General features: G+C 43.5%; 1 protein-coding gene across 1 annotated transcript in view; it reads right to left on the bottom strand.

The window, feature by feature from the left end:
* The window catches only part of aff3 (AF4/FMR2 family, member 3), a 36,846-nt gene continuing 22,972 nt past the window's right edge, over positions 1 to 13,874 (bottom strand). Inside the window, exons 9-19 of the mRNA XM_061724597.1 lie at positions 11,827 to 13,725; positions 9,717 to 9,826; positions 9,449 to 9,605; positions 7,697 to 7,809; positions 6,219 to 6,282; positions 5,046 to 5,182; positions 4,896 to 4,967; positions 4,133 to 4,226; positions 3,289 to 3,338; positions 3,005 to 3,213; positions 1 to 598 (exon numbers count right to left, since the gene is read on the bottom strand). Of these exons, the coding sequence (XP_061580581.1) occupies positions 477 to 598; positions 3,005 to 3,213; positions 3,289 to 3,338; positions 4,133 to 4,226; positions 4,896 to 4,967; positions 5,046 to 5,182; positions 6,219 to 6,282; positions 7,697 to 7,809; positions 9,449 to 9,605; positions 9,717 to 9,826; positions 11,827 to 13,725 (3,027 nt within the window). The 3' untranslated portion in view covers positions 1 to 476. The remainder of the gene's footprint in view (positions 599 to 3,004; positions 3,214 to 3,288; positions 3,339 to 4,132; positions 4,227 to 4,895; positions 4,968 to 5,045; positions 5,183 to 6,218; positions 6,283 to 7,696; positions 7,810 to 9,448; positions 9,606 to 9,716; positions 9,827 to 11,826; positions 13,726 to 13,874) is intronic.

Consider the following 13,874-nt stretch of genomic DNA (forward strand, 5'->3'; position numbering starts at 1 on the left):
CCTCACGTCTCATTCACACATCCAGAACTCAAAACAGCCACAGACTTCACATTTTCTCCTTTATTTCGTCTCCTAATGCCTCTTTAAAAAAAGAATCCATCAAACATTGCACGGTAAAAACGTAGAGGAGGAAATATTTGATGCTTTGAAAAGAGTCATCAAGAGGACGTTCCTACTTTGGAGGAAGTGGTGTTTTAATTAGTCTTTTTTCTTCTTCACCACCTTTTCCTTCGTTTTGGCCCCGGAGAGAAAAACCATCCTGATAAAGACGGAGACGTTTCTTCACGTCTGAGTTCCTGGAGGTCCAGTGTATTTTTGGCAAACGAGACCTCAGTCCTCCACAAGTCTTCAGGTCGTCATCAGGACCGCTCCGTCACGAGGGCCAATCAGAGCCCGGCATCCCGGGAGCATCGCGCTCTGGTCCCACTCTGGATTCAAGAGTTTAGCTGCATAGATCCCGACACTTCACCCTGCTGTCAGTTGAGTTTGGCACTGATGCGTATCCACTGCAGAGCCTGCCGGGTGTACTGGACGGCGTGAGCGATGCTGCTGTGCAGGGTCAGCGGCCCGGACAAAGTATTCAAGTAGTTGAAGAACTCTGCAACGAGAAACCATGGAGAGTCAAGCAGTGTTGTGCTAGTTACTGAAAAATAGTAACTAGTTGCTAGTTACTTCATTAAAAAGTAACTCAGTTAGTAACTCAGTTACTTAGACCAAAAAGTAATAAGTTACTATGAAAAGTAATGTTTTAGTTACTTTAACCCTTGTACTGTTGTTCTTCCTTCCTACCTAATTCTCCTGTTCTTTCTTTACTTCCTTCCTTCCTTCCTTCCTTCCTTCCTTCCTTCCTTCCTTCCTTCCTTCCTTCCTTCCTTCCTTCCTTCCTTCCTTCCTTCCTTCCTTCCTCCCTTCCTTCCTTCCTTCCTTCCTTCCTTCCTTCCTTCCTCCTGCTCTCTCCTTCCATCTCCCTTCCTTCCTTCCTTCCTTCCATCTCCCTTCCTCTTTCCTTCCTTCCTTCCTTCCTTCCTCCTGCTCTCTCCTTCCTTCCTTCTTCCTTCCTATTTCCTTCCTTCCTTCCTTCTGCTCTCTCCTTCCTTCTACCTTTCTCTTTTCTTCCTTCCTTCCTTCCTTCCTTCCTTCCTTCCTTCCTTCCTTCCTTCCTTCCTTCCTTCCTTCCTTCCTTCCTTCCTTCCTTCCTTCCTTCCTTCCTTCCTTCCTTCCTTCCTCTTTCCTTCCTTCCTTCCTTCCTTCCTCCTGCTCTCTCCTTTCTTCCTTCTTCCTTCCTATTTCCTTCCTTCCTTCCTTCCTTCCTTCCTTCCTTCCTTCCTTCCTTCCTTCCTTCCTTCCTTCCTTCCTTCCTTCCTTCCTTCCTTCCTTCCTTCCTTCCTTCCTTCCTTCCTTCCTTCCTTCCTTCCTTCCTCCCTTCTTCTCTTCCTCCTTCCTTGACCCGAAGACAGCCATGGGTTAAAAAACAACATTTTTTTAAATGCTCCCATTAACGCCCCTCTAGCCTTCATTTCAGCAGGTACTGTATGGATTTGCATTGTGCCTCCCCGCTTCTTCACTTCCTGTGTCAATAACGTTGGTTGCTTAGCAACAAGCTGAGAACGGCCAATGAGCTTCAGCAGCAGCTCAAGAACGGGACCTTTGATGAATCAGTCATTACAGTCTCAGATATAATCCATGGTGGCATGTCGGTTTATAAGAATCTTTTAGCCCAGAAGAAAAAAGAGCGACAACATCCCATAACTATGTTCTTCTCTCGAAAAAACACAGCAGGCTTTAGAAGAAAAAGACGCTACAGAGCGGAGTCGGGATGCAGCTGCAGTCAGAAGAGCAGGGAAATACGTGCAAGGCGGTGCTGATCTCCGCAATATGAAGCCTTGTATAAAAAAAAAGGTTGCTACTTCGTGGATTTCTCTTATCACGGGTTCTTTTTGGAACGTAGCCCCCGTGAAAAACCAGGGATTGCTGTAATGACACTGTACTGTAGTCCCTGCACTTGTTTAAAACAGGGTTTTAAAGCTGTAAAAACGCAAACTGGTGTCTCAGTTGTCTTTGACTTTATTTCGGTCTTGTACAAGTTAGTTTACAAAACAAAATGAAAAAAGTAAAATAAACATTGCTTTTGCCAAAAAGGTGTAGGCTGAAGCCGTAGCTTCTACCCTTTTTCTCTTGTGATCAGTTTAAATCTGAAACATTAGCATTAATCCGTGGAAACAAACAATGCATAAAGAAGAAAAAAAAAAAGACAAAATATATAATTGACGTTTCACATTCTAGAATGTTTTTGATAATATACTCTATAGTTATAGCGTTTTATATTTACTTACAACATTTTCTTGAACTTGTAGATAGAACTGCAAATTTTTTTGTCACAACTATTCCATATTTTGCCTTAATTGATGTTCATCTCTTTTTAATATTAGTTCTTTCTGTCGTCGTCTCAAACATGAGTTTCTCCCTCAGGTCATAGCATAGTTTCTTTTATTTGGAACCATTCCTGAATGCAGTTTGGAAGCAGTTTCTGCTGCTTTAAAGGCAAATAAAACAGTTTTCTGCTCTACTATATCATGGAATTTTAGAGAATTATATTTAATAAAGAGATTATTTGTTGTTTCATAATAGTCAGATCTATTAATTATCCTTAAAGCTTTTTTCTGTAATAAGTAAATAGGGTTTGTATTTGTTTTATAGGTGTTACACCAAACCTCCACGCAATAAGTAATGTATGGAAGTATGAGTGAGTAATACATCAAAAACTGAGCTCTTGGACAGAAGATATACTTTGTTTTACTTAATATTGCTAGGGTTTTAGACATTTTTGATTTTACACTATTTATATGTGATTTCCAGCAAAGTTTATCATCAATTATTACCCCCAGGAACTTATTTTCGTATACTCTTTCTATTTCCATACCACTAATTTTAATTGTTATTTGATTATTTATTTTTCCAGTGCCGAAAATGATGAACTTAGTTTTAGTGAGTCCCGCTGGGTCACCTTTGTTCTCCTTGGCCAGGTTGTCCGCCACCTCCCAGTACTCGTAGCTGTACAGGACGCTGTTGGTGATGTTCAGGTGGTTTGCTGCCATCTGGTGGATGCGGTGGGGAATGCTGATGACGGGGGAGCCCCCGGTGCTGCCGGTGTGGGAGACGCGCCGGTGGTGTCTCTGGCTGGGGGACAGGGCGGGTGGGGGTCCTGCAGTAGTCCTGGGGGGGGGGGAGAGCCTGGTCAGTGACGGTTCAGAGACCGGAACTTAATTAATGATTATTATCAGCTCTTACTTCACAGGGTCGTCCCAACACGGCGGCGTCGTAGGCACTTTGGGAGAACTCTGCAATAACACCAACAAATCTCAATAAATCACACTCACATGGACCAAAGCAATGATTTGAACTTTAATATATATATATATATTTTCTTTTTGTTTATTTATTTATATATATATACAGGACTGTCTCAGAAAATTTGAATATTGTGATAAAGTTCTTTATTTTCTGTAATGCAATTAAAAAAACAAAAATGTCTTCATTTTCATCGTCATTTGCGGACTGAATAAAAAAAAAACATGGCGGACATTTCTTATTTTTTAGTGAATAAAATCAATATTTTGAGTTAGTTTCTGCATAAAAATGGGTTTTGATTACATTTCTAGCGAGAAATATATATTTTACTTTCATAATATTCACTCAGTGAATGTACATAATCACTCGTTTGCCCGTTGTTGCGAAGTCTTTTTCAAAACTCAAATATCCTATCTCAAAAAATTAGAATATTCTGGGAATCTTAATCTTAAACTGTAAGCCATAATCAGCAATATTAAAATAATAAAAGGCTTGCAATATTTCAGTTGATTTGTAATGAATCCAGAATGTATGACATTTTTGTTTTTTTAATTGCATTACAGAAAATAAAGAACTTTATCACAATATTCTAATTTTCTGAGACAGTCCTGTATATTGCAGAAGGGCAAGATTTTTTTTGTTCCATTTTCATTATATTTGTCATTTTAGTTCGTTATTACGGATTTAATATGAAGGAAATAAATTATAATAACATATTAAATGTGACGGCCAGCCACTGATACACACAAGAAACCTGTCCTCCAGGACGGATCAGCGCTCGTACCTTAAAATAGTCGAGCAGCACTTTGGAGTATTTCAGCGCGTGGTCCTTCTTCAACCGGAACATCTGCCAGTACAGCAGAGCAAGGCACCTGAAGCTGCACACACACACACACAGGAAAACAGCAACTTCGTTAATCAAACTTCCAAATTGTGATAGCCACTATTTATTTATAATAAAAAAAAAAAAATTAAAAAAAAAAAGAAAGTCCACATTGCAGTTTACACTCCATTACTATCCTGGCTTAATTTGTTCTTCTCCCAAAACGCTGATTCAAAGTCATCTCAACACTGGCATATTTTTATGTATATCAATAAATAATTGTATAAAGTAAATTTTAACATACGTTAAAATGCATATTAAAACTGAGATAGTGTCAATATTAAAGTGAGATAGAAACCTGGTGTAAATTTGTTTTTCACACTCTACACCATGTGACGAGCATCAGCCTAAAGCTGATAATCACATGAATGTCACATTTTAACTTAATAACCATAGTGTATGTCTTTTAAATTTTAACCCACATTTTTTTTCCTCCTCTTTTTTGGGGAGAGAGTGTGTCAAACACAGACGTGAATCCACAGTAATATCCTCCCCTTGTATCTCTTTACTCATCTATGTGTCCATGAAAGGTCTTTCTGTCATTTCAGATTAGCTAATTTCTCTCTCGACAACATGCCCACGAAGATAAAATAAAATAAAATAATTCAGGTGCAGGTTCTCCGCCACCATGATGGACGTAAACGGAGGTGTGTAACGTACGCACCACAGGACGGCCAGCTGCTTGTCCTCCTGTCGGGCCCCGGGGCCGGCGTGGCTCTTCAGCCTCATGGCGTACCTGCAGACACAGACACAGTTAGAGGGGGCCGGGTCCCGGGGGCCGAGTCTGGGGTCCGAGTCCCGGGTCGGGGGTCACCTGATCAGCTCCACCGTCTCGGCGTACATGGTGTACGGGGACTTGGCCTCCAGCGGTCCCTCCTCCATGGCCTTCCCACACTCCATGAAGGAGAGAGCCGCGTCGATGTAGTTCACCGCTTTGCCCAGTTTGTCCACCTGGAAATAAACATTAAAGAGTTAAAGCTGGTGGTGGCGTTCTTTAAAAGAAAACATAGTGCATCCTTGGTCTCTAGGAGAGGGGTTATTATCTAATTTACCAATTAAAATTTGCAAATTACAATTTGGTTCAATTATATCTCAATATAATATCTCAATACTTCACTATGTCAAAAACAAATTTTGCTTGCTGGCCTAACAGCAGCAAAAAAGATAATTGCAGTAAGATGGAAACCACCACACACACACTTAACATCTCCCATTGGTATCTGACCTTCCTTGAAATTATCTACCTGGAAATATTTACAGCCCGAATCCATAATGCAAAACAACAAAATATTTTATTTCGGTTTATGGCAGCAGATAAAATTAAGGCCAAACTTGAAATATGTATTTAAAATTGACATAGATTACCTTGGTGCAGCTATCCTTGTCCAGTTTTTGATATTATGTTTTGCCTTTGTTTTATTTTGTCCTTTGTTCTATTATTTTTGTAGTATCTGTTTATCTGCATTATCCATTTTTTTTTTTTTCATCGAATGCTTAGGTACAAGGGGTTTGGAAGGGGCTGAGAATATGTGTTAATGCTTGTTTAACATCATTGTGGATGCCACTGTTGATAAGAAAATCATGAAAAATAAATAAAAACATTTGATCACAAAAAAAAAAGAGTTAAAGCTGAACAACTATTGGCATAATTTATTAAAGAGCATCTTCCAGCGACCATAAAGGGCTTATCGGAATAATTTACATGTCACTCAATTCCCATAACTTAGAACCTCTGACACGTCTAAAAAGCCAATGGGAAGAAGAATTAGGCATAGAACTTACTGAGGATATATGGGACTCCACATTAGATAGGATACACTCACCCTCAATTTGCTTAAGACATAAGGTAATACAGTTCAAGATTCTTACATAGGCTACATTGGTCTAAATCGAGATTGGCAAAAATAACACCAAACATTCATCCTAACCCCAAACACGTCAAGAAACGCTGCTCTAAAGTACCAGAAAGTCCAGATCCGAGACTCACCATGGCGTCGGCGCGATGCTTCATCCTCTTTGCTTCGTGTAAGTAGTACTCAGCATGGTGGGGGCTGGAGGGGTGGAGACACAACTACGTCAGTTATGGCACTTTTCCACTAGGACCTACTCAGCTCGGCTCAGCTCTCCTCTACTCGGTTTCTTTCCCATTAGGGGTCTAACGTGCAGAGTAGATACTTTTCTGTAACTACTCTGCCGAGGTTCTAAGCGGCCGAGTCTTGTTCATTCTTGTTCATTTTATTCCAGCAGCAACGGCAGCACAAAAGTCTGTTTCATGATCCAACTCTGAGGGTCAGTTGTTCATAAACCTGGTGCTGAGGAGAGAATTAAAAAGGGATCTACACGGGCGATAAGGAACGACCAGATTTACCAGGAGTTCTGTCACTTCATAGCTGCTCAGCTACCAACGGACTTTTCAGCAGCGCAGAGACAAACTAAAAAAAATTAAAAAGCGTCGCCGCTTGAAGCTTCTCTTTCTCTCATTTTTTAACTTGATATGGAACACAAGCCACAGACCTAGCAGCACATCTATCATCTCCTCCATGTTCTACATCTTTAGTGTTGTCTTCTTCGTTTAGATCACACAATAAAATACGTCACAGCAGCTTCACTCCAACCTCATACTTCTGCTCCAGGTGCTGAATTGAAGTGGAAAAGAAACCAGGCCGAGCTGAGATGAGTAGAGGTGTCTTCAGTATTCACATTCATTACTCAGGTAGAAGTATAGATACTAGAGTTTAAAAATACTCCTGTAGAAGTTGAAGTATCAAGTCAAGTTTTTTACTCAAGTAAAAGTATAAAAGTACTGGTTTCAAAACTACTTAAAGTATAAAAGTAAAAATAATGTAAGGGGGGAAAAAGCCATTGAAATGAATGCATCTTAGTATAATGTAAATATATTAAAGAAGCATATATGTGTACTATTGAGCATTAACATGTGTTTCAGAGAGCAGCAGATATGATGACTAGTTGCCTATAAGTATTGTAATGGTGCAAAAAGTTAAACTTCAGAGGCATGTTATCATTTATCCTAACCTTTATTGGAATGTACATCCAAGTTTAGTTGCAGGAATCTGAGGGAACGGATGTAAGAACAAAACTGGACAAGAACATCTGAAACAACCACAACCAAATTCACTCTATCCGGATGGAGCAATTTAACTGGATAGTTTTTATTTAAAGGCCGAAATGAAATAGAGTAACGAGGCTGTTTTTAAAATGTAAGGAGTAAAAAGTACAGATAATTGCGTGAAAATGTAAGGAGTAAAAGTAAAAAGTTGTCTGAAAAATAATTACTCCAGTGAAGTATAGATAACCAAAATTTCTACTTAAGTAAGGTAACGAAGTATTTGTACTTTGTTACTTGACACCTCTGGAGATGAGTAGAGTCGAGTAGGTGCTGGTGGAAAAGTGCTATTAGAGCGTTTCTCCCGCCCCCCCGTGCGGCCAGGCAGCGCCCAGACTCACGTTTTGTGGTTCGGCAGCGCTCCCTGGTGACCAGCGGGGCCCCAGGAGGACTCGGGCGGCGGCGGTTGCGGCTGCCGCGACACCTTCACGCTCTCCGCCTCCGTCTTGGGCTGCTGTGCAGAGAAAAGGGGCGGGTGAAGCTGAGCAGCCACGAGCCGGGGAGTCACCTACGCCGGCGGGCGTCACCTTTTTTTTTTTTTTCCTTTTTCCCCTTTATTACACCAAGTGGACATAATACAAATACAAGATACAGACAGTGGCCATACAGTACAAACAACAATAAAAGACAACATCGAGTTACAATGATATGTATCTAGGTGTGTGTGTGTGTGTGTGTGTGTGTGTGTGTGTGTGTGTGTGTGTGTGTGTGTGTGAACTTAAAAAAAACAAAACGTAAATAAATAAATTAAGAATATTAATTTGAAAAATAAATAAATAAATAAATAGATCATTATCATATAGAGTGATATAATATAGCATGATATAATATAAAGTAATATATGTAATACTATAATAGTATACAATAATATAATAATATCCTAATATAAGATTATAATATTATAATATTATAATATTATAATATTATAACATCACCATACTATAATATAAACCAATATAATAATACTAAACTATAACATCCCATGAGATCTCATAACATAATATAATAATACACTATAAAACAATATATCATGATAATGTCAAGAATTATTTAATTCCGATATTCATTCTTATGCCACAAGGCACAAAGATGGTTTTAATTTACCATTTTGTAGAACATGTAAACATCAATCTTTCTTCACTTTCAGAGGCCCCCACTTGTGGAATTCACTCAATAAATCTCTTAAATCATCACCATCCTTGCCAATATTCAAAAAACATTTAAAGAACTTTCTTATTATTTCATCTTTGTAGTGTTTATTATTTGATCTGAGTTACATTTTCTTTTGTGTTTTTTTTTTACTCCCCCTTGTGTAGCTTTTGTTTTGTTTTTTATTCATATATAGAAAGGATTCTATATAAGCCACCAGGCTTCTTCCTTTCCTTGCATATTATTTCAATGTTTTTTCATTTTTTTGTTCAATTTGTCTTATATTGCTAAATAAATAAACTAAACTAAACTAATTATTAGAATTAAAATTGGTAATATACCGTATTGCCCCGACCAGACCACCCTGATAATAAGACGATCCCCTCTTTTTCAAGACCCAAGTTTAAAAAAAGACTTTTTGAACACCAAATTCAATTTTTGTACAGAAAAATAGTTACAGTACATCTGAAACAAATGATTATAACAATATATTTCAGAGAAAAAGCATGTTATTTTGCCTCATTCAAATCATTATCTTGAAGTTTGCATCATAACTTCTCCTCAGCTGCCGGTTTACCTGCCGATCTTCCACCCACTTTTCTCCAGATTGTTGCTATGTTTCTCCTTTTTCTGTTATTTCTTCTCTTATTTTCTTCTCTTTTCTTTCTTACCGCTATTTTTATTTTTATTCTTTGTGCTACCGCTATTTTTATTTTTATTCTTCGTGACAGGGGTTGGCTTTGGCCTGGGGACTTAAGTTCTGCATTCGCTTTAAAGATATCTGGCGCCATCTAGCGTTGTGAATGGGTATAACGTCTAAACCCTGAATGTAACACGACCCCCACTTTTTCAGTCATATTTCAATGCGAAAATCCGGGCCAATACGGTATATATTGTAATGAGGGGCGAGGTCGGACCGGGGCATCGGGAAGCGCGGCTCTCACCTTTACGGCGGCGTCCCTGCTCCTGTCTCGGTTCTTCTGCTGGTCGGCCGTCTTGGTTCTGGAGGTAGGCTTGTTGGTCTCGGGGCTCTGGGGGAGAGGAGACAAGGGGGACAGTGGGGACGCCGGCCCGTTGCTGTCCACCAACTCCTGCAGGTATCTGCAAACGCACACATCCACGTGCAAGGGGCGGAGCGTGAGCGTGCATGTTTGTGCATCGTCCTAAATGTGGTGCAGTTTTAAAAAAAAAGGAAGGTTTTGTCTTTCTCACCCGTTCTGCATCGTCTCCGTCACGAGTGACGAGGAATCTTTGTGGCCCGAGGCGTCGTCGGCCTCAGGAAAGCTCCGCTTGCTCTCCCTGCACGACGCCTCGCTCTCCAGCTGGGACCAAACACAGAAACCAGGGGCCAGATTCATCAATATGTTCTTAAGAACGATCTTAAGAAATGTCTTAAGATCTAAAATTAAGAAGTTCATAAGAAAGTTCTTAAGTGCAATTCCTCAATATTTTCTTAAAAACCGTCTTAAGAACTGTCATTTCTTACGAATTTCTTATTTTTCCTACTTAAGAACTTCTTAAAATATGTCATTGCATTGCACGCGCCAACAAACAACATTTATACAGGTAGTTTGGTCTTAACCGTCAGTCACTCACTAAACATGGAGAAGGAGAAAAAGAGATGCAGGAACTTTTCAAGGTTATGGTGGATGAGATTAATGTGCGAAAAAAAAATACTATTGGGGAAAATTAATAATAATTAACTACCACGCTAACTAACATGCTAACAAACAGTTAACAGGCTCTTTGTGTAATTAATTACAAAGTATATCCTCAAACTATGACCTCTTAGTCTAAACTTGTCTAAAACGTGTTGAAAAAGGTTTATATTAGAGGCTTACCTTTTCACAGAAGAAATTTTAAGACAGGTCAAAGTTAAGAAAAAAGTCAAGAACAAATTTGAGAACTTTTAAGTTTTTTCTTAAGAAGAAACTTAAGAAGAAAGTTGAGAAAATACTTAGAACTTTTTTGGAGAATATGACTTCTTCTCTTTTTTCTTCTTAAGACTGAACTTAAGAAAAAAATGACACTTAAGAAGATTTTTTTTCAATGTTTTGTGAATCCGGCCCCAGGTCTTCATCAAGAACCCCTTTTCCACCAAACCGGTTCCAGGTTCTGGTTCCGGGCCAGTGTGTTATGGTTTTGGTAGTTTCCCGTTTTATTTTGAAGCCTTAGTCTTTGTTTCAGTTCTAGTTTGACCTTCCTGTTTCCCGTCTGCCCTGATCGTCTGCACCTGTGTCTCGTTAACCCCTGTGTATATCTGGTCTTGTCTTTCCCTGCTAGTCCGTACTGTTTTTCTCCCTCCGTGTTTCCATGTCAGGGTTTGTAATTTTTGATTCTTGTTCCTGGTTTTGTATCCTGCTCAGCAGCGCTTTGGTTTAGTTAAATAAATCACTGTTTTTTGGGAACTCCTGGCTCCTGCTCTCCTACATCTGGGTCCGAGCAACCACCATTTCCTAACAAAGTGCTGAGTTTGGAACCGGGCTTTCTGTTTCCACTGACAAAGAACTGACCAGAAAACCCGGTTCCAAGGTAGCACCAACTCTTTGCTGGTCTAGAGGAAAGAACCGCTTATGTAAGCGGAGGGGACAGAGTTATTAAGACCAACAGCAAGACTGGGAGACGGAGACATTTCCATCCATCCATCCATCGTCTGCCGCTTATCCGTTCCCGGGTCGCTGGGGCAGCAGCCTCAGCAGAGATGCCCAGACTTCCTTCACCCCAGACACTTCCTCCAGCTCTTCCTCCAGCTCTTCCTCCAGCTCTTCCTCCAGCTCTTCCTCCAGCTCTTCCTCCAGCTCTTCCTCCAGCTCTTCCTCCAGCTCTTCCTCCAGTTCTTCCCGGGGGAGTCCGAGGCGTTCCCAGGCCAGCCGAGAGACATAGTCTCTCCAGCGTGTTCTGGGTCTTCCCCGGGGTGTCCTCCCGGTGGGACATGCCTGGAACACCTCCCTAGGGAGGAGGGACATGCCTGGAACACCTCCCTAGGGAGGCGTCCAGGAGGATCCGGTACAGATGCCCAAGCCACCTCAGCTGACTCCTCTCAATGTGAAGGAGCAGCGGCTCGACTCCGAGTCATCAGTCATCAATGAGGGGGAACACTTCTTAACAACATAAATTGATTATAAAACTATAACCAATATGTTATATATTTGCTAAAATGTGTCACTTATCATCTGGTTCCCAAGTTGAACGAGTTGTGAATCCGCACCAGTACTGGCCCAGAACCAGCTCTGGAACCGGTTTGGTGGAAAAGGGTTAAAGGATGCCGTCCTCACGTCAGACGCGGAGGAGAGGCGGGTACCTTAAAAGATGGCGGCCTTACCTTGCGCTTCCTTTTGCCGTCTTTGCTGGCGGTGTCGGGGACGTGCGCGTGCTTCATAGCCTCTCCGTTGTCCTTGCTGGAGGACGAGGACGAGGTTTTCCTGGCGGGGGGGTGCGTGGGGCTGTCCGGGACCCTCTTGAGAAGACACAGGTCTATCTGGACCACCAGGTTCTGCAGCCCCCTCTGGGAGAACGGAGCCGACTTCTCGTTGCGCCCGAATGGCACCAGGGTGTAGAGCTTCTTCCGCTTCTCCCCTCGCTGCCCGTCGCTGCCAGCCGCCGCGCCGGACGCTCTGGGCGGCACTGCCTTGGCTCTGGTCCCGTCGGCTCCAGCTGGGTCCCGTCTGACCCTTTTATTGGCTCTGCTGTGAGAGGTGGAGTCTGCCGAGACTTTGGCGACCGGCGCTCGGTACTCCGATTCTGAACTTGAAGAAGAGGAGGACGAGGATGAGGATGAAGAGAACGGTCTGCGAGGACTCGGGGAACCTGACGAGTCCCTGTCCTCCTCACTTCTCCCGCCTCTACTGGTCCTCCGATGCTGCGACTCGTCTCGGAGGTGGCGCCGCGGCGCGTCGGTCGGCCCTCTCTCTTTGGCCTGAGCCGTTTGCCATCCGTGCGGCCGCTCGTCGTTCTTCCGTTTCCCGCCTCTCACCGCCTCCTCCTTCCCGCCCTGCAGCTCCGTCGCACCATCCTCCTCTTCGTCCTCTTCTTCCGTCGAACTTTGGATCCAGGGACGCCTCAGCTGCTCCTCCGCCAGCCTCCTTTCTTCCTTTCTCTCCGGTTTTCCGTGACGTCTCCCTCCGTGCCCGTCGTCTTTCCTCCCGGGTTTCCTCTCCTCTGCCCGGGTCGGACGCCCTCCTCTCGGGTTCACCTCCTGAACTTTGGCGTGGGTTTGCTTCTGCGAAGATTTGGAGTGGTTGGGATGTGCTGGGGTCGGGGCCGGAGCCTCCCAAGACTTGGACCTGTGTTTCAGACCAGGACTGGGCCTAGAACTGGACCCAGCGTGAGAAACAGTAGCAGCTTTAGAGGAAGGCGGAGGATGCGACCCGTGACCGGCGCTGGTCGCCCCACTAGTGGACCCCGGGTGCTTTGTTCTTGTGGGGCTACGTTGTTGAAATAGATGCCGAGGCTCCTGATTGGACCTTTTACCGTGGGTTTTCTCAAGGTGCGATGCGTCTCTGGCTTTGGGTGTGTCCGCAGGTGCTTTGGCGCTTGGATCACAGGTCGGTTTGTGTCTGGATTTGTAATTGTGGTTCTCAGGAAGTCTGGGCTTGCTGCGGCTTTGGTCTCGGTGGACGTTAGGCCGGTGCTGATGCTGATGTGCCGGCTGGATCTTTGTGTTGGTGGTCGTCGCCGGAGCAACCCATGGCCTGACTTTTGTCCTGTGAGGGTGACCCGTCAAGCTGGGACGTGTTCGGTTGGGACTCTGACCCTCGGGGTTGTGACGAACTCGGGTAAACGCAGGTAAAGTAGGAATCGGGCTTTTGGGAGGATCTCTAGCTATGGGGCTCGGGCTGCGACTGAGTCCGGGGCTCCCGCAAGGGCTGGGACATACGCTGGGAACCGGGCTGGGGATCGGGCTGCGCCTCGGACTTGGAGTGGGGCTCGGGCAGGTGCTGGGGAACGGGCTGGGACTCGGGCAGAAACTGTAGCCGGGGCTGGGTAGGGGGCTGCCGTGGCGACTGTAGCTGAACTGCGGGCTAGGGATGGGGCTCTGGCTGGGGCTGTACTCCCGACGGCTGTCCCATGACCTGGCTGGCGACGGGGCTCGCTGGGCGCCAGGAGACGGCCGTTGGCCCGGAAAGTTCTGGGGCGGATCTCGGTCAGCGCCTGCAGACTTCCTCCGGGACCTTTTCAGCCATTCATCGAGCTGCCACTGGGTGGCAGACGGGTGGTCGGGCTGGAGAGGAAACACGGGGACAAAATAACTGGTGTTACTCACGTGTGAAGTGGAAACTGGTGAAAGAAGGCAAAGCTTTGACAACGATATTCAACAGTATGCAAGAATATAAACAGGATATTCTCATTATTCTTGTTAGCAAGTATCAA

Source organism: Cololabis saira, chromosome 6 (genome assembly GCF_033807715.1).
Source record: "Cololabis saira isolate AMF1-May2022 chromosome 6, fColSai1.1, whole genome shotgun sequence".
NCBI classification, from domain to species: Eukaryota; Metazoa; Chordata; class Actinopteri; order Beloniformes; family Belonidae; genus Cololabis; species Cololabis saira.